At 33.7% G+C, this 23,141-nt stretch overlaps 1 protein-coding gene and 1 non-coding gene across 7 annotated transcripts in view; one reads left to right on the top strand and one right to left on the bottom strand.

Moving 5' to 3' along the window:
- The window catches only part of Upf2 (UPF2 regulator of nonsense mediated mRNA decay), a 113,643-nt gene that overhangs the window by 72,266 nt on the left and 18,236 nt on the right, over positions 1-23,141 (bottom strand). For all 6 annotated transcript variants that reach the window (XM_046442323.2, XM_046442325.2, XM_046442329.2 and 3 more), the window contains 5 exons: positions 22,277-22,437; positions 17,272-17,469; positions 13,648-13,797; positions 12,326-12,429; positions 7,619-7,704 (listed from right to left, as the gene is read on the bottom strand). In XM_046442323.2, coding sequence (XP_046298279.1) covers positions 7,619-7,704; positions 12,326-12,429; positions 13,648-13,797; positions 17,272-17,469; positions 22,277-22,437 — 699 coding nt within the window. The remainder of the gene's footprint in view (positions 1-7,618; positions 7,705-12,325; positions 12,430-13,647; positions 13,798-17,271; positions 17,470-22,276; positions 22,438-23,141) is intronic.
- Positions 15,323-15,395, top strand: Trnaa-ugc (transfer RNA alanine (anticodon UGC)). Its single transcript has one exon. It is a non-coding gene; the product is annotated as a tRNA-Ala (tRNA).

Genomic DNA, 23,141 nt, shown 5'->3' with positions numbered 1-23,141 from the left:
ATCTATATGCAACAAAATGAAATTGAATCCCTTTCTCTCACCATGCACAAAAGTTAACTCAAAATGGATTAAGGAGCTAGGAATCAAACCAGAGACTCTGCATCTAATAGAAGAAAAAGTTAGCCCTAATCTCCATCTCGTGGGGTCGGGCTCCAAATTCCTTAATAGGACACCTATAGCACAAGAGTTAAAATCAAGAATCAACAAATGGGACGTATTCAAACTAAAAAGTTTTTTCTCAGCAAGAGAAATAATATGTGAGGTAAATAGGGAGCCTACATCCTGGGAACAAGTTTTTACCCCTCACACTTCAGATAGAGCTCTAAAAGAACTCAAAAAGTTAAACAACAAAAAATTAAATAACCCAATCAACAAATGGGCCAAGGACCTAACAGACACTTCTCAATCAACAAATACACGAAAAAATGTTCACCATCTCTAGCAATCAGAGAAATGCAAATTAAAACTACTCTAAGATACCACCTCACTCCAGTAAGAATGGCAGCCATTATGAAGTCAAACAATAACAAGTGCTGGCGAGGATGTGGGGGAAAAGGTACACTTGTACATTGCTGGTGGGACTGCAAATTGGTGCAGCCAATTTGGAAAGCAGTATGGAGATTCCTTGGAAAACTGGGAATGGAACCACCATTTGACCCAGCTATTCCCCTTCTCGGACTATACCCAAAAGACCTAAAAAGAGCATACTACAGGGACACAGCCACATCAATGTTTATAGCACACAATTCACAATAGCTAGACTGTGGAACCAACCTAGATGCCCTTCAATAAATGAATGGATTAAAAAAATATGGCATTTATACACAATGGAATATTATTCAGCACTAAAAAATAACAAGATCATGGCATTTGCAGGGAAATGGATGGCATTAGAGCAAATTATGCTAAGTGAAGTTAGCCAATCCCTAAAAAACAAATGCTGAATGTTTTCTCTGATATAAGGGGGGTGACTCAAAATAGAGTACGGAGGAAGAGCATGAGAAAAAGATTACCACTAAATAGGGAAGAGAGGTGGGACGGAATGGGAGGGAGAAGGGGAATTGCATGGAAGATGGAAGGAGACCCTCATCGTTATACAAAATACATGTATAATGATGTGAGGGGGAAGAAAAAAAAGAGAGAGAGAAATGTGTCACAGTAGATTGGGTAGAGAGAGGTGATGGAGGTAATGAGGGGAGGGGAAGGGGGGGGAGGGAGGGATAGGAAGGGCAGCAGAATACAATAGACACTAGTATTGCTGTATGTATATACGTGGCCGTATAACCAATGTGATCCTGCAACCTGTACACGTGGAAAAATGAGAATTCATACCCCATTTGAATCAAATGTATATGTCAAGATCATTGTATTGTCATGAGCAACTAATTTAAATAAATAAATAAATAAAATGATACTAGCTTCATTAAAAAAAAAGAATGAGATAAAAATAAATACAAGGGCGGGGAGGTTTTGGCTCAGAGGTCACATGCGGGACCCTGAGTTCGTTCCTCAGCACCACATAAAAATAAACAAAATAAAGATATTGTGCCCATGTATAACTAAATTAAATAAATAAATAAAATAAAAAATGAATAAATAAATACAAGGGTTGTTAGCATGACAAATTTGAATATAAATATTTTATTTCATATCAGCAGGATATGTTATCAACATAGAAATAAAATAATGAGGGAGAATGAAAAGTAAGAAAGTCATAGTTGCTGTTTGCCTACTTGTAATGCTCAAAATTAAATCACTCAAAGTTGACGAATCAAATAATACAAAAATAAGCACATTTAAGAGTAAAAAATGAAGAACATTAAGGAAGATAACATTAATATCAGATGGGTGAGGAAAAGGAATGAGAAGAACAGAACACAAGCTAATTTTTATCACTGCTCATGGTAATTGCCTAAAAAATGATCACTAAGTAAAGTTACAATCACAAAAGTACTAAAATGAAATGCAAACCTTCTTAAAATGAGAACACACACACACTAAATTGAAAACACAGGGGCTAGGATGTGCCTCGTGGTAGAGCAGTGGTAGAATGCTTATCTACCATACACAAGGCCTTGGGTTTGAATCCCAGGACTGCAAAAAATAGCCTAGCTTAATTATTAAAAGAAACATTTTGAAAATGAATCTCAAAGTAAAATTCAATAACACACAGAAGAGACTCAACAAAATTGAATTGATTGTGAATGACTAAATATAAAAGAGTGAGCAAAGGTATACCAGACAAAAATAGGGGGAAAAAAAAGCAGAAGTCATAATCAAAGACTAGATAAGGTTAAAAAGCATTAAAAAGACCAAAAAAGACACTATAATGATAATAGTGCAGATCCAAGTTTCATTTACATATTAAATACCATGATCATTCTGAAAATGATCACAATGCAGATCCAAGTTTCATCTACGTATTAAATACCATGATCATTCTGAAAGCTGAAAATCATAGTAGTTACTAGAAGAAATGAAACATACCAGCAGTGGTATTCATTAATTCTCTCAGCCCAGAAACCATGGGCAATTAGACAAAAACACTTTTAAAAAAATGAAAGATCTTAATAAGAGCTTGCCTAATACATGTGAGGCTCTGTGTTCAATTCTAAGCACTGCAAAAGCAAAAAAAAATGTTATTTAATAATGTAAGCCTGATCAACATCTTTAACTCTGCATCAGAAAAACAAAAACATGCATTTTTCAAATGTCTGTGGAGCCAGGTATGATGGCACAAACCTGTAATCCCAGCAGCCAGGGAGGCTGAGGCAGAAGGATTGTGAATTCATACCCAACCTCAGCGAGGTACTAATCAATTCAGTGAGACCTTATCTCTAAATAAAATACAAAATAGGGCTGGGGATGTGGCTCGGTGGTCAAGTGCCCCTGAGTTCAATCCCAGGTACCCCCCACCCAAAAAAAAAAAATTATCCGTGGTACTGGGCACAGTGGTACACACCTATAATCCCAACAATTTGGGAAGCTGAGGCAGAAGGATCACAAGTTCGAGGTGAGCCTGGCCAACTTAGTGAGATCCTATCTCAAAATAAAAAATGAGGGCTGGGGCTGTAGCTTAGTGGTAAAGCATCCCTGGTTCAATCCTCACAACCAAACAGAAAAAAGCCCCTTCATGAAAATTGGCTACAGAATAGACCACAAAGGAAATTGCAAAAATTCTAAAAACTTAAAAATCTTGATATCCCATCTGATATTAATGTTATCTTCCTTAATGTTCTTCTTTTTTACCTTAAATGTGCTTATCTTTGTATTATTTGATTTGTCAAATCAAGTGATTTGATTTTCAGCATTACAAGCAGGCAAACAGCAAACTATTGACTTTCTTATTTTTCATTCCCCCTCACTTTTAAGTTCTTCAATTTCTTAAAATGAAATTATGAATTATTAACAACATCACAAAAGAAAACAATCCCATTATCTTAAAAGTTTCAAACTTCTAATAATTCCAAAGGTCACTTAGGAAATAAAAACTGAGACTGCAGAATTTCTAGAAAATATAAGAAATCATGACACATAAGAACTACAAGACACAGCTAAAACCACTCTCAATGAACAAGTCATACATGAAATTCCAGGAAAGGAATAAAATAAATGGAAAGATCCAAAAGGATATAATTAATAAAGACAAAATCTAGACATAATGAGAGAAAAAAAAACAGTAAAATAATAAACAATAAAATTAAAAGCTGGGGGTTTGGATAAGAAAAAAAATAGAGAAATCACTAGCTAATATAATCAAAAGGATAAAGGGGGTCTGCCTTCCTGCCTGCTCCACCCACCAGCCTACTGCCCTCCCTTTGGTACTAACATCATGCTCCACAAGGTCCTGATCCTCCCTGTCTTGTGTGCCCTGACTGTGGCTTTCTCCACACTGCTCCCAGGACCAATCACAGACCTCCTAGAACTGATGAGTTAACCACAGATGTATAAGTGGCCAGGAACCAAGATTCAACCACTGAACCTAGAGAAGACCACAGACCTAAAGTCAACCACAGATATGAACCTAAAGAACACAACAGATTTTGGAATTTTCAGCTGACATCAAGACAGCCACCTCCAGCTTTATGAAGGAAGAGTGAAGCCCCAGATGATTACAACACATTTGAGAGAGCTTTATGAATAAGATTTTGACTAGATCATGGGAAGCAGAATCCACCTCAATGCATCTTTAAAATGAAGCAAAGCCTCCATTATCTGTGACGACATATCATTCTTGTCATTCACCACTTTCTGAGAAGGCTTGTACTTTTAAACTAGTCAACTACTACACTTATTGGATATTGACTAATTGTAGAAAACTAGTGAAACTTTACACATACTCAGCAATGAAATAGCAAGACACTGATCTTAGGTGGATGTTATAAATTGTACACAGATGGGAGGGAAGCATTTCTTAGCACTGTCCCATTTCATAAGAGTAAATTTTCACTGGAATTGTGAAAAAAGGAAGTTTAAATATGGCACTGTTTGTAATGGCAAAAGACTGCAAAATCTGAAATGTACATTCAGATAGTACATAGTACATTCAGAAAAAAGAAACACTGCAGCTTTTAAAGGAACAAGGGAAACTTTTATGTATTAAGATGAAAAGATGTAAATAACAAGTTGCCCTTTGTGTAACAAATAGGAAATAAGAATCTATAGTTGTATTTTCTTGTTTACAAAAAAGAAACTTTGGGGATATGTCAGAATCAAGACACTGGTTTCCTATTGCAAGAAGAAATTGGATGGATGGGGAAATAAGGATCAAAAGGATACTTTTCATCAAATATGTTGTATACTTTTAGGTTTTAAACTATGTGAAAGTATTATTTATTTTTTGAAACTCCATATAATTATAATTAATTTGCCAAATATTTTAAAGCATTTACCATACTTAAAAGTACATCTTGGTGTTGAAGAGGTACAAAATCAAAAGTCATAGACTTCTCTCCTAAAAAGCTAACAGTTTTTACAGTCTGGTAGATTAAAAAAAAAAAAAGGCAGTATTATGGCTTAGATGTGAGTATTCCCCAAAAGCTCCTATGTTAATGCAGGAATGTTCAGAGGTACAGTGATTGGACTGTAAAGCTGCAACCTGATTAGTCAATCCTAGTTTGAATGGGTGGTAAATCCCCTTGTGGGGATTTTTTTTTTTTGCAACAGTTTGATGCCATGATCTTTCCTGTCTCTGTCTCTCTGCACATACTGCCATCTATCAGAAATATAATTTTTATATTTATTTTCCTCACCCATTTTTTGCCTGCCTCAGGATTCAGACTAAAGGTTCCTTGTTCCCAAGCCTTTCTGACTTTCAGACTAATGACCAAATTCTACTCACTCCATATTTCAAAGCATGTTGTATTTCTTCTTGATAAATGCACTTAGAATTATGCATCTGCCCTCTCCAAATTTTAAGTTATATGAATATAAGAGCTGAACTGATCTTGTTCATTACTATACTGCATCTCCAGCACCAATCACAGTATACATAGATTCATAATGTATTATCTAATGAATGAACAGACTTCAGAACATAATTTCATCTTTCCAGACCATCAGGCTGATTATAAAAACTAAAATCATTATATTTATTTGCTTTAGGTATATAAGATACAGGAGTCTATTTTGTAAGGCTTTAGAATGCTATACATTTTAAATACTTGGGATGTTTTATACTTTCTTCTCTCCTCTCAAACCATAAATTGTCACTTCCTACTATTTTCTAGTTTGTCCCTAGCAAATTCGAACTACTAATAATTTGTAATCTTTCTACCCCTGTAAAAAGCAGATAAATTCAGTTATAAAAGAAAACACTGGAATAAGGCCAAATAATTTTACCCAACAGTTTGAGGACTTTTTTGGAGGTGTGGGTGGAATGGATTTGCAAGGAAAGATGATAATCTTTTACAGGTAAACTACTAAAATATTACTGTATCATTTCTTTCTCTTTTTTGTGGTGCTGGGGATTGAACCCAGAGCTTTGTGCATGTGAGGCAGTCTACCAACTGAGCTATATACCCAGCCCTCGTTTCTTTTAATTAATCAAGGCTTTTATTTTTTTAAATTTGATATTCTGTTGTAACATATAGTTATACTTTGTAAACCTAGGTAGTTGTTGCAACATTATGTCTTCATTCAAATAAAAACTAACTGAAAATAAAAATATGAAAGTGAACATTCCATCCTGTATAGTAAAATAAATAAATAAATAAATATATTTTTTTTAAAAAAAATTGGTTCAAGATCCTGAAGGGAAAATGTGACTTTTCATCAATTTGAGATGTACATCTCCTCCCCACTTTTCACATACATCAAAATGGAACTTATTTCACAAAGTCTTAAAATTAATTGACGATACTTTTCTCTTTTAATCATATATAAGATAAAGATGTATTCAAACTTGATGGTTTCTTAGATTTGATAAAGCATATAATTCTACATCATGTGACAATAAATCACATAAAGTCATCAATATGATTTTCTTAATTATATAATTCCTAATTATCTGTTCACTATATTAACATGCGTTCTCCCTTGACCCATTTAAAATGAAAAACCAAATGCTCATATTAATGTTGCTGACAGGCGATAAAAAAACAATGTGAAAGAAAAACACAAGTGGATATTTGGTTTCACCCAGAAATGTTATCATTACTAAGAGATCACTGGCCTCCACCAATGACTAGACCAAATTAAATTTTTGCTGAAGCAACTTTAAAATCCTCATCTTTTGGAAAAATGATCTATTGTAGTTATGTCATATGTAATCATTCCGATAGTTATAAAACATTCTTCATTTATTGGTAAAATAAACTGAATGAATCTCCTCCAAATTCCTAAGGCAAATAATCTGTGAATGGTCCAGAAACAGTCAGGTGAAGTGGAGACTTCAGTGTAAATCAGAGGAGTAGAATCCTTTAAAAGCATATGCAACCAAATTTGTCTTGAACTACTAGCCATAATCCTAATGTAACTTCCAATTAAATACAATGAATCTCTGGACAAGTTATCTGAATTGGTGTCAACATACTTTATATACAACCAAAGATATGAAAAACTGTGCTGTATATGTGTAATAAAAATTATAATTCATTCCGCTGTCATTTATTTTTTTAAATCAATAAAAAAATAAACTATCATAATAGCCCAAACAACTTAAAAATTTTCACATAAACCTAATTATAAGAACTAGATACACTGAATTAGTATAATATTTATACAAAACATAAACCCTCCAAAAACTTAAATTATTTATTATTTTTTCTCCTCAGAAGCAGTGTAAATCAACTGCTTCTAGCAATTACTGTATATAAAGTGTAAATCAATTGTATATAAAGTGTAAATCAATTGCTTCTAGCAATTACTGTATGTAAAGTTATTTTTATTCTTAAGCATTTTCTCTTAAAATAACAGGTAAATATTAGAAGAAATATTACCATTACAACAAAAACAAACTAATGAGAAAAAATTTTAGAACATATGACAAAAACTAAGGCCTATTGAGCAAATAAAATCAAAAGACAAGTGATAGTTTTAAGAGACAAATAGGAACTTTGATCTAACAGTCACCACTGCATAGTAAAAACACTAATAAATAACTTTTATTAACACCTACCTTTGTCTAGGAACTATGAAGAGTGCCCGTACCAACTTCTTTCTGTTTGCTTTTGTATTCATGTTCATGCAAAAATCCATTGCTGCCTATAGGAAAAAGAGAAAACTTTTCTTCTTAAAACAAACAAACAATAACACAAAAATTAAATTAAATAAAAAATAAATAAAAACACCAAACCTACCTTAAATGTAGCTATTGAAAATAGAAATTCTGGCTACTATATTTTCACTTGTTTCTAAATATTTTAAAGTGGTTTTAAGACACTACCATTATAAAAATATCCCAAACGAAAAGATTACTAAGCTTAAAAGCTTAATAATAAATAAACCTAAAAAATATGCTTCCTACTTTTTTTAAAAGCAACTTAGTATTGAGAACAGAACTTCAAAGGAGTAGCTCAAAGAGAAGTGTTTGGCAAATAATGATATTAAAAGTACAATCAATCTTTTCAAACACAAGAAAATCAATATTAATATCAGGGGTTAGGGGTGAACTCAATAGTAGAGTGCTTGCCCAGTTATGTGTGAGGCCCTAGGTTCCATTATCAGCACCAAAAAAAAAAAAAAAAAAAAGAAAGAAAGAAAGATAGATAGATAGATAGATAGAGTTTTCTGGTAGAACCAGAAAGTATTAAGAATATTTACCAAAAAACAAGAAAATTATATTTTTTATTTCTTAAACTTTTATTGTTAACTACCTGACTTAAGCTTATTTGTAGCTACATAATTATTTAAGTTGAAAAATTCTACTAAGTTTATCTATATAGTTTCCAAGTACTTTTCCCTCTTAAAGCGATTTGGGTCTCTGCCAACATAAATGCAAGAAATTCCTAATGAGAAAGTTATTGGGGACCAAAAGAAAGATGGTAGCCTAGGGCTGGAGTTGTCGCTCAGTGGTAGAATGCTCGCCTAGCATGTGAGAGGCACTGGATTCTATCCTCAGCACCACATAAAAATAAAATAAAGGTATTGTGCCCACCTATAACTAAAAAATGAATATTAAAAAAGAAAGAAAGATGGTGGCCTCCTATTTTTCACCTGGTTTTTCAAGAACTAACTTAGAATTTAATATGTGGTCAATGCTGGCAATAGCTTTTAAGACCAAAGTGGGCACTAGAAGATACAATACATTAGTATGACCTGAGATTCTTAATAATAATGTTACTAATATACACTACTAATAAGGATCCTTCTTCACTTGCAATTTTTCTGCTAGTGCTCAAAATATGTGGTGGAAGTCAGCAGGAGTACCAAGGTATCTTCTCTCATCTTCTTTTATAGCAAATGAATACACCAGTTTAGCAGGGGACAGATTCAGTCATATCTAAAACTCAGAAACATAACTAATTGCTTAAAAGGGGTTTCTAGTGAGCTGGGGTTTGTGGCTCAGTGGTAGATTGCTTGCCTAGCATGTGTGATGCACTGGGTTCGAATTCTCAGCATATAAATAAATAAATAAATATAAACAAATCAAGGTCCATCAACAATAAAAAAAAAAAGTGGTTTCTAGTCAGGTACAGTGATAAACACCTGAAATTACAGGAATTTAGGGCTGAGGCAAGAGGATCTTAAGTTTGAGGTCAGTCTTAGCAATTTAGCAAGAACTTCAGCAACTTATTTGTCTCTAAAAAAGAAAAAGGACTGGGGATACAGCTCAGTGGTAAAAGCCCCAGGTTCAACTCACTCGTACACCACCCTCCAAAAAAGTGGTTTCTGCTACATTTTGTAGAAGAAACAAAAAGGAGACAATCTCTTAAGATAGCCAAAATAAATGCTATAATTACTAAATTTTTGAAAACTACATTGACCCAATTATTTCATAAGTAAGCCAATGTAGAATGAGTTTGAAGTTCATTTGATTAAATAAATAATTACTAAAATATATCTAAGTTATTTGAAGAAAGGCTATAAGTAGAAAATTAAATTTGCAGTTCTCTACAAGGACAAAAAGGATACAAAATTACATTACATTTTGAGGGAAAATTCATCTAAAGTTTCACACTTAGGGGGTCTCAAGAGTCATTTATATCCTTAAAATTATCAAGGAGTAGAAAAAACTTCATGTGGTAACACCTATTAGCATTTACCATATTAGAAATTAAAACTGGGAAATCTGAAAAACATTAATTTACTTAAAAACAGGAAAAAGCCTCTTAATGTTTAAAGAAAAAAATTTCAAAATAAAAATTAGTGGGCTAGGGTTGTAGCTAAGTGGTTGAGCACTTGCCTCGCATGCATGAGGCACTGGGTTTGATCCTCAGCACCACATAAAAAAATAAATAAAATAAAGCTATTGTGTCCATCTGCAACTAAAAAAAAAGTATTTAAAAAAATTAGTGAGAGAAGAATGGCAGGCACTCTAACAAATAGCTGGATTCTTTTATCTATTTATGCATTCAATCTATTATAATGTGTTTGGATAAAAATATATGAAGAAAATATAGCTTCACCAATATGTAGGTTAAAATTGAGGTGTATTTTAAAATCCTTTTAGTAACTAATTATTTTATTTTGATACTATCCCCAAACTTGACAACTGGTGGTTTCTCATGCGTTAGTCGCAAAGTAGAATTCAAGACAGGATTAATAACATGTCATGCATGCTCTATTAGGTTGAAATCCTTTGGTCTACCTTATACCTTGAGTGGATCTTCAACACCTAAGCATGATTTTTGACACAATAAACTGGCCACTTAGAGTACTAGTTCACTGAGCCAATGCATATCATCTAAATATATATGTATTTTAAAATTACATTATTTAGTATCACAGTAATTTCATCAGAAAAGTCTTATAAATCACGTCTCTTTAGAAAAGAATTGGGAAGCTGTCAAGCTTTTGGTGGTAGACATAAGTTTTCCAAGAATCAAATTCATGTTAAAATGTCTTTTTGTTTTTTTGGTACCAGGGGCATTGAACCAATAAACCACATCCCCAGCCTTTTTTGTATTTTTTTTATTTGTTCTACTTAGTTGTACATGACAACAGAATGCATTTCAATTCAATGTACATAAATAGACTGCAACATTTCAATTCTCTGGTTGTATACAGTGTAGAGACGCATCATTTGTGCAATCATACATATACCTAGGTTAATGATGTCCATCCCATTCCACCATCTTTCCTACCCTCATAAGCCCTCCCCACTCTCCCCTTTGCCCAATTCAAAGTTCCTCCATTCTTCCCATGCCCCGCCCCCCCAATCATAGATCAGCATCCACTAATCAGAGAAAATATTCAGCCTTTAGTTTTTTGGTATTGGATTACTTTGCTTAGCATGATATTCTCCAACTCCATCCATTTAACTGCAGATGCCATAATTTTATCCTCTTTTAATGCTGAGTAATATTCCATTGTGTATATATACCACAGCTTCTTCATCCATTCATCTATTGATGAGCATCTAGGATGATTCCACAGTTTAGATACTGTGAATTCACCTATAAATTTTGCGACATGGTCTCCTTAAATCGATGAGGCTGAGTTTTAATTTGTAATACTCTTGCCTCATACTCCAAAACTGCTGGAATTACAAGCATGTGCCACTATGCCCCACTAAAAAGTAAAAATTGATCATTGGTAATAAATACTATTCATTGTTTTCCTTGAAGTAATGGACTCACAGTTCATTTTAGAAAAATTTCTGCTAAATTCCTAAGTTAGAATAACCATGGTTTTATCCATTAGTTCTACCAAGCAAAAATGGCAACTAGTTATCTTACAACTCCATCACATAAATAATTTTCCTTGAGACAACCTTAAGGAAAGAAGTGCTTTACACGTCCTTGCCACTTGGTCAGATTCAAAGGATATATATTCAAAGGCTGAAGTGTGCCAAGTGTGGTGGTACATGCCTGTAATCGAAGCTAAGAAGGACCAAAGTTCAAAACCAACCTAAGCAATTTAGTGACATGCTATCTCAAAAAAAAAAAAAAAAAGGTGGAGGATAGAGGGTGCCTCAGGCTTGGGTATAGCTCAGTGGCAGAGCATCCTGGACTCAATCACCAGCACCACTCCAAAAACAAAAAACAAACAAACAAAAAAAAAACCCACGAAACTATTATAAAATCACTCATTTTTATGACTTCATCACAGAGATAAAGGAAAAGTGGCACCAATTACAAATGCATGGCAGTAAAGAACACAATGGTAATAATGCCTTGATTCATGCTAAAATGCTAAAAACTTTACCACCATCATTTTTGCAAACATCAAAAAAAAATTTAAGGGAAAAAAAATTCTTGAGTATTTGTGTATGTGTGTGTGTTTGGTGCTGGGGATCGAACCCAGGGCCTTGTGCATGCAAGGCAAGCAGTCTTCCAACTGAGCTGTATCTCCAGCCCAGGTCTGAGTATTTTATCAAAAGTTATGAACTCACAGAGCCCCTGAAAGTGGCTTGTATGCCATCAGGAATCCAAAGACCACACTTTAAGAGCCTCTCAAGACACTATTTTCCAAACTGAAGGATCTCTATTTGAAGGCAAAAGGTATCAAGCCAACAAGATTCTGGAGCCAGTTCCACTCCCAAACAAAACATCTACAGATTGGCTCCAACTTCATCTGTGTTTATATTGAATTCCCATAAAAGACTCCATCTGAAAAAATGGTTCATTTTATTGTCTGAATAGTCTAAAAGCCAAATATTACAAATTAGAAGATTCCTACAAGTTCTATATGCTTGAGCAAAATTACACAAGAATCAGAATACCTTGTCTATCAGATCTCGGTTGACGCAGTTGGGTAATTGCTGGAGGAAAGCATCTACAATGAGCTTGAGATGAGATCCAGTGCTGGCTTCCTCATCCTCTTGTTCTAATATAAAATTAGTTTTAAAATAGGTTTAAGAATTACACAGAAAACAAACTAAAAATAAAAGCACCTAATTATCAGTAATTTGGGAAATAGATCATCTTAGACCTTTCTTTTCATAGCCATGAAAACATTAAGCAATTTTAAAAATATTTCTAGAAACTCTGGGAATCTCTAGAATCATAACCCTAAATCACTACCATTGTTCAGATATCATCCATAAAAAGGTAAACATTTTCTATTAAGAAACATAAACTTACTCATAAAATATATGTACTTTATACTAAAATTTAATATTTTTATCTGTCCAGATTCTATCCCCTATGGTCTTCAACACAGCACTCCCAAATCTTGCCTTTGAAGAGCTAAGCATCCCATTCCATGAGATTCTGATGGGGGTAGCTGCTGCCAATCAAAGCACAGCATACTATGATTTCTCTGGGCTGCACAGAATGACATAGGACTAGCCAAAGTCCTTCTGTGATATTTATATACAGTTAGTAGGAGAGAAATTCTCTTTTCCTCAATGTCATTAGCTGATGTGATTTAAGCCTGGGGCAGCCTCCAGCTATAACTACCCTCCTTTCACTAGTAAAGAAAATCTGCAGTAGGAAACAATGAAATCAACAGAGAAACATAATAATGACAAAAGGTATATTTCTAATAAAGAATCCTAAGTAATAAAACTCAATAGGAAGTATTTAGAGAATAATATTAGAGAATGTAACGTTTTTATTATTAAATACAAAACATTACTCAATCATAAAGATAAAATTAACACAAACTGATATGCTAATTGGAGTTCTATCTTTTAATCATTTTTGACAACTTTCAAATACATTCATTTTAAGTTTTTAAAGCTAATCACAGAATTAAAATACCAGGACAATGCTAGCAAGTTGTCAGAAATATCTTAAGATGCGTATAATTTAAATGATGAAGCTTATAGTCACATAATATTGGGTAGTATTTTGTCCTAAAATTAATTCTAAAAGTGATAGCCTGAATACAACAAAAAAATAGGGAATTAAAAAACAGAATTAGGACGGTGGGGAATGGTGGAATGCATGACAAACATTCATGAGACCCTGAGTTCAATTACTAGTACTGCCAAAAATAAAAAGAAAAGAAAAAAGAGAATTAAAGAGAAAAGATCCATATTTTTAGGCAATAGTTTTGTGTATAAAATCAAAAATGAAAATTCATGAAAGAGTCCTTTACCTTGTTCATCAAGAAGTTTCTTTGTAAGATCTTCAGCTTCATCTCCACCCTCTAATTCCAAGGTGTCATCATTAATTTCTAGATTCTCTAACTCAAGTTCCAAGTCTTCAGGACTTGATACTTCTTTATTATCCTTAGGTTCTTTTAACTCTAAAAACAAAGAACAAGGGGCTTCTCAGTTGGTAGAGCATTTGTGTGAGTTTTGATTCCTGCCACTACAGAAAATAAAAATTAAAAGAAAAAAAGAGTGCTTGCACATAAAGTGCTTGCAAAAAAAAAGAAAGATCAACAAAATCTGCACCACTTGTCTTAGAAAGTACACATATATTTGGCACATTCATTATGTGTATATGCATGTATGTATATATGTGTTGATTTTATAAAATACAAATGTGTAGTGCAAGGGATGTAGCTCTGTAGTAGAATGTGCGCCTACCAAGAATAAGGCCCTGAGTTGGATCCCCAGCACCACAAAAACAAACAAATGTGTAAAATACATTTTGCTTATTGAGAACAATGACCATAACTACTATTATTCTCTATGCTATTTATTCATTAAAGAGATGGACTGATGGATGGGCAACTACAGCATGAGGATCTGTGCTAAAGATAAGGGGAAATCAAGCTGATTAAAAAAAGGTCTCAAATGCCAAATTAAGAAGTTCAGACTTTCTCCTTTACACAATATGCCTTTGCAGGGTAATGACCAAGATATAATATTTAAATGTGATTTGATATAAATACTGACTTGGGAGGGCTGGGGTTATGGCTCAGCAGTAGAGCACTTGCCTAGCACATGCAAGCCCCTGGGTTCAATACTCAGCACCACATAAAAATAAATAAAATAAATTAAAGGTATTGTGTCCAACTACAATTTAAAAATAAATATTTTTTTTTTAAAAAACTGACTTGGCAGCAATACAAAATAAATTATAAAAACAAAAGACAGTAGATATAGAAAGATTAATTAGAAAAATATCCTTTTTGGACTGGGGCTGTGGCTCAGGAAATAGAACGCTTACCTACATGTGTGAGGCACTGGGTTCGATCCTCAGCACCACACAAAATAAAATAAAGACAGTATGCCATCTATAACTAAAAAATAAATATTTTTTTAAAAAAGAAAAATATCCTTTTAATTTAGAAGTCAAGAGTTAGAGGAAACACAAACATGGGATATATCAAAGTAAAACAGCTAAAATCTTAGTGCAACAAGATTTACAAAATGTTCATAAATGTTGAATTTGGATGATGGGTAAATTCAAATTCACTCTACTACCCTTTCTTTTGTGTTTATATTTTTTTCCTAAGTAAAAATTACCAAAAAAAATCTTAACTCAAGAATTTATGCTTAGGGGCTGGGGATGTGGCTCAAGCGGTAGAGCACTCGCCTGACATGCGTGCGGCCCGGGTTCGATCCTCAGCACCACATACAAAGATGTTGTGTCCGCCGAAAACTAAAAAATAAATATTAAAATTCTCTCTCTCTCTCCCTCTCTCTTTTAAAAAAAAAAAAAAAGAATTTATGCTTAGGGGCCAGGGTAGAGGGCTTGCCTAGTGTGTGTAAGGAACTGGGTTTGATCCCCCATACCACATAAAAATAAATAAATAAATAAATAAAAGGTATTGTCACAATGGAATATTATTCAGCATTAAAAGAGAATAAAATCGGGGATGGGATGTAGCTCAGTTGGTAGAGTACTAGCCTTGCATGCACAAGGTCCTGGGTTCAATTCCCAGCATCACAAAAAAAAAAAAAAAGAGAGAGAGAGAGAGAGAGAAAATAAAACCATGGCATTTGCAGGATTTGCAGGTAAATGGATGGATTTGGAGAATATAATGCTAAGTGAAGTTAGCAAATCCCAAAAAAACAAATGCCATGTTTTCTCTGGTATAAGGATGTTGATTCATAATGGGTTGGAGGGACATGGGAGAATTAGATGAATTCTAAATAGGGCAAAAGGGTGAGAGAAAAGGGAGGGGGCACAGATGGGTGTAGGAAAGCTGGTGGAAAGAGATGGACATCAATATCCAAAGTACATGTATGAAGACAACAATGGTGTGAATATACTTTGTATACAACCAGAAATATGAAAAATTATGCTCTGTACATGTAATATGAATTGTAATGAATTCTGTTGTCATATATAAATAAATAAATAATAATTTTTTAAAAATAAATAAAGGTATTATGTCCATCTACAACTAAAAATATCTTTTAAAAAATAACTTATGGGGCTGGGGATGTGGCTCAAGCGGTAGCGCGCTTGCCTGGCATGCGTGCGGCCCGGGTTCGATCCTCAGCACCACGTACAAACAAAGATGTTGTGTCCGCCGATAATTAAAAAATAAATATTAAAAAAAAAAATTCTCTCTCTCTCTCTCTTAAAAATAAAATAACTTATGCTAAAACATATTTCTCAGCTTTCTCGCTTATGTCCACTAATCACCTAATTTCTGCATTGAAAGCAGAAATGTCTTATTGATACCTGATGCCATAACATATTTAGGAGAATGAGAGCTCTAACTTAGTATGGATTATGCTGTTTCTTTTTTTAATTTTTTAATTTGTTCTAATATGAGACAGTTGAATGCATTTTGACACATTCAACTGGAGCACAATTTCTCATGGTGCAGAATCATACCAATAGTGTAATCATATGTATACATAGGGTAATAGTGTCTCATTCTACGGTCCTTCCCATCCCCACAGCCCCACCCTTCCCCTCTGCACAATCCAAAGTTCCTTCATTTTTCCCTACTCACCCCCCACTATGGAGCAGCATCCACTTATCAGAGAAAACATTCGGCCTTTGGTTTTTTTGGGATTGGCTTATTTCACTTAGCATAATATTTTCTAGTTCCATCCATTTACCTGCAAATGCCATTGGATCATGCTGTTTCTAAATGAAGATAGACTGCTATTTTCTCTTTCATTCATCTTTTCAAATATATTTACTCCCCAATGTTTCTTGATGTAGTGCAATCAAAAAGGCATTTACTGATTTTTGACTATATATTTGGAATTACACTAAGCTACTAAACATTCAGAAAAAAAGCTTAAAATGTGATCCTTGCTCTCAAGATATTTATTATTTACCCAAGGAAAATAAGTTGGCATACATAAGGCAGTAAAGTATAGCATGGTGGGGAGGAGTGGTAGAATTCAGACAAATGATGCAGCACCCAGAGACAAAGTTAATAATTTTAAATTAATGCTCTTTAGTACTTACACTTTCCCCAGCAATCTGAGTGGGAAAGTTAGAATCTTACCAACATTTCATAAGAAATCACTCTTAAGATATTAAAAATAAACACTTTCAAATTAATACATGCTAACTTAAATGTATTGGCATCAGTGAAATTGTATCAATTATCACCTTTTAATGCTCTACTCCACATTATTCTTTCATTTAATATAATGTTCATATTACAGGCTTGGGGATATAGCTCAGTTGGTAGCGTGCTTGCCTCACATGCACAAAGTCCTGGGTTCAACCCCTAGCACCACCACCAAAACAAACAAACAAAAAAAAAAAAAACCTAATATAATGTTCATATTACAACTTTTATTTTTTTAAAACTGATTTTTGCAGCACTTAGTTTTTGTCCCCTAGAATTTACCTTTGGAATCATCTCTGCTAGATTCTTTGTTCTGACAACTTTTTTCATTGTCTTTAAACAAGATGGCTGGAACAAAAGCTTTCAAATCAATGAGATTCTCATAAAAATTCCGAGCATCTTCATCTTCCCATATGCCACCTTCCAAGTCATATTCTCCAGGTTTACCAGGTGTAAATATATCAATTCCAGGCCCATGTTCTATAGCAAAATAAACCACAGGTAATTAATACCATTGCAAGTACAGCATGGTAAACATGACATTATATTCTTAATTTTCAATTTTATAGCTATTTAATCTTGATTGACAGGAGCTTCTTCAGTCAACAAGCACTTGGGATTGTACATGTGACCATTTTTAACATCAAGTCACGAATGTTTTTTAGTAAGGTCCTAAATCAGAATGGAGAAGATAATAACATAGGATACAGATGCTTTTCTCTCAGATTTGTTTTAAACAATCAATAGGAGATTAAGCAGCCATCTGATATGTTGGAACTACCTTCATGAAACTTAAAACCAAAATAAGAAAATACATAAGCTTGGTCATTCCTAAAACATTCAGCTTAAGGGCCCACACCCTCTATAAAGCATTTTTGAGTAATCACCAACCTTCTATACCATTTATGTCACACTTATATACTATTTACATTTTCACAAATAGGCCATGCACCCTTAAGACAATACTAATATAAAATGTTAATATTCATAAGATATATAGTATAATAAAACATACGTGGTCTTTGTCCCTGGTTCCCTGCACAGAACTCCTTAAAACTTGGTGTATCCAAAGTAATATGAATCTTTTATTATTCATAAGGAGCCTCAAGAATCTTACTGGTGATTATGCTAATGAGGTGACTGAGGGGAAGGCCCTAAACCTCAGGATGGGGCCAGTGAAGAGAAAGATTAAGGGTTAGCATTTGTACATGAATACAGGGTTAGCACTTTCTCCTTACCCAATGACCTCAGAGAAGATGGGAAGTAAGGATTAAGCTCTATAAAGTCTCTTGAACAAGGAGACTTTATGAACTTTCAGGTTAGTAAATGAACACATACATGTGCAGGGAGGGATGCCCACCCCTACTCAACAGGGACAGAGAGGGTTCTGCTTCTGAACTTGCCCTACATACTTCCTCCTCGTTTGGCTGTTCATCTGCACCCTACACACATCTTTAATAATAAAATGGTAAATTTAAAATGTTCTCCCAAGTTCTGTAAGTCATTCTAGCAAATTATCAAAGCAGAGGAGGTATTCATTAGAACCTGTCAAATTACAGGAGGTCAGACTTGCAACTGGCCTCTTAAATGGGGGGTAGTTTTCTAGAACTAAACTTTTCACTTGTGAGAGGTAATGCTAATTCTAGGTGAATAGTGTCAGAATTTAATTAAATTCTAAGATCCAACAGGTACTATCAATGTGTGTGTGTGTGGGGGAAACACACTTGGCATCAGAAGTATTCTGTGTGAAAGTGTAGAAAAATGTGGGTTTTTTCCCAGAAAGAACTTTATATGCAAATACAAAAATTCCAATGCAAAAATGGATAAAGCCTCCAAACAGGTAAGAGCATATGAAAAGATCCTTCACTTCAGTACTAAGTATGATAAAACTAAATAAAACAATTCACTTTAACTCTGGATTATAGAAAATTTAAAAGACGGACTCCATCAAATGTTGACAAGACAGTGGAGAAGGAAGAACTCATCCTGCCAGGCATGTCGCATGCCTCTAATTCCAGCTACTGGAAACACTGAGGCAGGAGAGTCAGAAGTTCAAGGCTGGCCTAGGGTATTTAGGGAGATGTTGTCTCAAAAAATAAAAGAGAAACTGAGGATGGAGATCAGTGGTAGAGCATCCCTGGTTCAATCTTCAGGGAAGGGAAAGGGAAAGGGAAAGGGAAAGGAAAAGGGAAAGGGTAAGGGTAAGGGTAAGGGAAAGGGAAAGGGTAAGGGTAAGGGAAAGGGAAAGGGTAAAGGAAAGGGAAAGGGAAAGGAAGGAAAGAGAGAGAAGTACTCACATCTTTAGTAAGATATCAGTATGGACTGATATTCAGTGTCTTATCAATATTAAAATAAGCATAATCTTGATCCTACAAGACCTTGTTACTTTTTAAATGTCTTAGAAATAACAACAAATATGAACCATGATTTATAAATATGTCTATTGTAACACTGTTTCTAACAGTAAAAACAGAAAAAAAAACTAAATATCTATCAATAAGATAAAGGTTGATAATCCACATATAAACACTACTGCTATGATGCAAATGTTTTAATATCCCATGCTGAAACCTTAAACCGTATTAAAAGCTGGGCTTTGAGAGATGAGGTCTTTAGTCAAGAGAACTCAATCCTCATGAATAGGATGAATGCCCTTATAAAAAAGGCAGCAGGGAGCTTGTTCATAACTTCCACCAAGTAAAGACAGCAAGATGGTACTACTACAAAGCAGACAGCAAGCCCTTTCCAGATATTAAATGTGCTGAGTCCCTAATCTTGAAATTCCTGACCTGTGAGCAATAAATTTCTGTTGTTTAGAGTTACCCAGTCTATAGTGTTTTATTATATAGCAGCTGGACAACTGTTACCTAGTGTTAGACAATTAAGTAATACCAATAAGGTGTTAAGAGGAACAAGTTATTTCTACATGAACTCAGGAAACTCTCTATTGAAAGAAAAAAAGAAAACATGCAAAATAATATTGATCTAAATCAACAAAAAAAAAAACTGTATTTATAGATGCCAGATTATATATATTTTGTGTTTAAAAGAAAAATAGTCTGGACACTTTCCTATAAAGTTGCTAATATTCGTTACGTTGGAAAATGGAGTAGATCTGATTAAAAAAAACTCTCACTTTTATTCTAAAATATGCATGAATATTTTGCATAATTAAAAATAATGTATTAGCACTAAATTATGAAAAAAAATTTAACTTCTCCAAAGCAAAAGAAAAAAAAATTACCCCCCCCCAAAAATTGTGGGAGAAAATATTTGTACTGCATTTGAAAAATAATAATTTCCTTAATACACAAAGTGCTTTTACAAATTAATAAAAGATACTTGGGAGAAAGAGTTGGGGGGGGGGGGTATAAAGAATGACAACAGAAATTCCACAGAAAGAATATATTGATAAAAGAGCCAACAAACGTAAAGAGGCAGGTTAAACCTCACTTAGAATTTTAAAATCAAGAACTCCAACATCGCAAGTATAAAGGGAAATAATCATTCTTATAAATCCAGGCATATAAACTTCTTTGGAAGAAAAAATGGCATTGTATACTGAAACCTAAAATGCATATATTCTATTAACTCAAGAATTCTTCTTCTAAAGAATTTATCCTGGAAATATCAGTGTGCATAAAAGGAATTTCAGAGAATGTGTTACAGACTCACTGATATAATAGCTGAAACTAGAAAGAACTTAAATGTCAATCAATAGAGGACAAGTAAATTATAACAAAATTATACAACAGGGTAGTATTATGCATCAATTAACAGAATTAGATGGCTTTATAAATATTCATATGAAAATATATCTAAAATACATAATTTAACTAAAAAAAGCAGCTACAGAATAGTATAAAAAGTCTACCACTGAACTACCCTCCAGGCCCAAAACAATGGTTTTCAAACACTGGACATTAGGCAGCACAGAAAACTAATTCCTGGGCTGGGGATGTGGCTCAAGCGGTAGCGCGAAGGCCTGGCATGCGTGCGGCCCGGGTTCGATCCTCAGCACCAATACAAACAAAGATGTTGTGTCCGCCGAAAAACTAAAAATAAATAAATTCTCTCTCTCCTTCTCCTCTCTCTTTAATAAAATAAATGCAGAGTATACAATAGCTATTTCTTTTGCAGATGTAAACACAAAATGCATCTCTTATTATAAAATCATGCTTTACAAATATTTCACTCAAGATTTTTAAGTATATGGGATTACTGGATTATCATTACTATTATTTTGTGGTACTGACTGAACTGAGGATCTCACACATCTTAAACAAGTGCTCTCCCCTAGCTACATCCCAAGCCCTGAATTTCTTTATTTTTTTAATAACTTTATTTTGTGCGTGTCGTGCTGAGGATGAAACCCAGTGCCTCAGATGTGCTAGGCAAGTGCTCTACCACAACCCCAGCCTGAATTACTTTCTTAGTAGTTGGTTTTTTATCCCAATAGTTTGAGAAATGGACTAGAAAAACTGAGCCTTACAATTGGTTCTTTCTCCCTTCTTTGCCTCTGTAAATAGGCATCTTATCCATAAAATTCAAATGTGTGCTGTGGCCTCACTACTTGCTGATTAGTGTAAACCAGCTAGCTACCTGCCTTTCAGACCTGCCAATGGCACTTGTGGTGGAGGATCCCTTTCCACACTCTAATGCAGGAAGCTCATCCGTATCTATATCTGGGGACAGGATGTTTTAAAGATTAATGATTTGTTAATACTTATCTACCTAATGTAGCCATAATTATTTTATCAAATATTTGTTATAATGAGGTAAAAGTATTAGGAACCCCCTGAAAAAGAATAAGGAAGTTTAAAACACCTTTGAAATAATATGAAAAACAACTCCTTTTACTAATAATTCATCTCATAAAACAACAAAGTAAACTTTAGTTCTAAATATCATTCAAAACAATAAATCAAAAACAAGGATAAATAAATATTAGAATCCCAATATCCAGTTCACCTTCTCATTACCTTATCAAGTAAATCTTTCTGTAATCCCAAGTATAGTGTAAGACAGGTCCCTGTTTGGATATAATCTGAGGATATCTATTAAAAAAAAGCTGAAGGAACTTGCTATAATGACTAATAATTATTCTCTAAGTATAAAGTCTTTTCTATTTGAGGATGCAGTTCAAATAATTTTTCAAGGTTATTTATTAGACCTAGATACCATTTCTTTATTTAAAATATTTTGAAGCCATTTTAAACTTAAATTTTCAATAATATACATTTGACAAGGCTAAAGGTAAGTGTTAGTGCTTTTAAGGACACCTTACCTTCTGGTGTTGGTTTGTCCTGAGGAAGATCTGGCATATTTTCATCCAAAAGATCTGCTAAGGATTGAGAATTTGCCAGCAGTTTCTGATAAGACATAGCAAATTCTTCATACTGTTTATGTCTATCTTCACTTAGCTCCCCTTTAGAATGTAGAATACGCCTATAAGCAAATGATGAAATAATCTGATAAACTCATCAAAGCACACATGTGTGTTGTTACATGGGAAATGTACCATAAAAATCCGATCTTCTCGAAACACAAATTTAGTACAACCTTCCTTGATAACTTAATTTTTATTACATTTTCTAGATATATCTGAAAATTAAAATATATATAATCAAATGACCTAAACAATTAAAATTCCCTCAAAAAAATGATGTATTCAAAATGCCATTAATATTTAACCATATACAACTAAATAATGAAAGACTGAGTATTTTGTTACAGCAATACTCTCCCTATGATACAATTAATCAAAAAATATTTAATGCAATTAACAAATTAGTTTTCCAAAGCAACAAGTTATAATCAGTTATCCTTAAACCTCCACAATGATTTTATCGTGTCATGTTTAACAATGTACTATAAATTATTTAATATTGTTATGCCATACTCATACAGTTAACCAAAGGTCAGATTACAAAAACAACAGTTTTGAATAGGTTCAAAAACAGAATCAGTTAAACTTCTATGACGGTATGAATCAAACTGTATCTTAAGAAGCCTACATCACCCATAGATCCAATTCTCAATTTACACTACAAATACTGGTTATTTATCCATTTCACAAATATTAATTGAGCAACCCACTTACCCAAGTCCAGGCTATCTTGAGGAGACTAGAAGATACAATTATTCTTTCA

Source organism: Marmota monax, unplaced genomic scaffold, assembly GCF_021218885.2.
Source record: "Marmota monax isolate L192 unplaced genomic scaffold, Marmota_monax_Labrador192_F-V1.1 WCK01_AAM20220418_F8-fsc00072, whole genome shotgun sequence".
NCBI lineage: Eukaryota > Metazoa > Chordata > Mammalia > Rodentia > Sciuridae > Marmota > Marmota monax.
The sequence above is the reverse complement of the archived record's forward strand: the minus strand, read 5'-3'. Positions and strand labels throughout refer to the sequence as shown.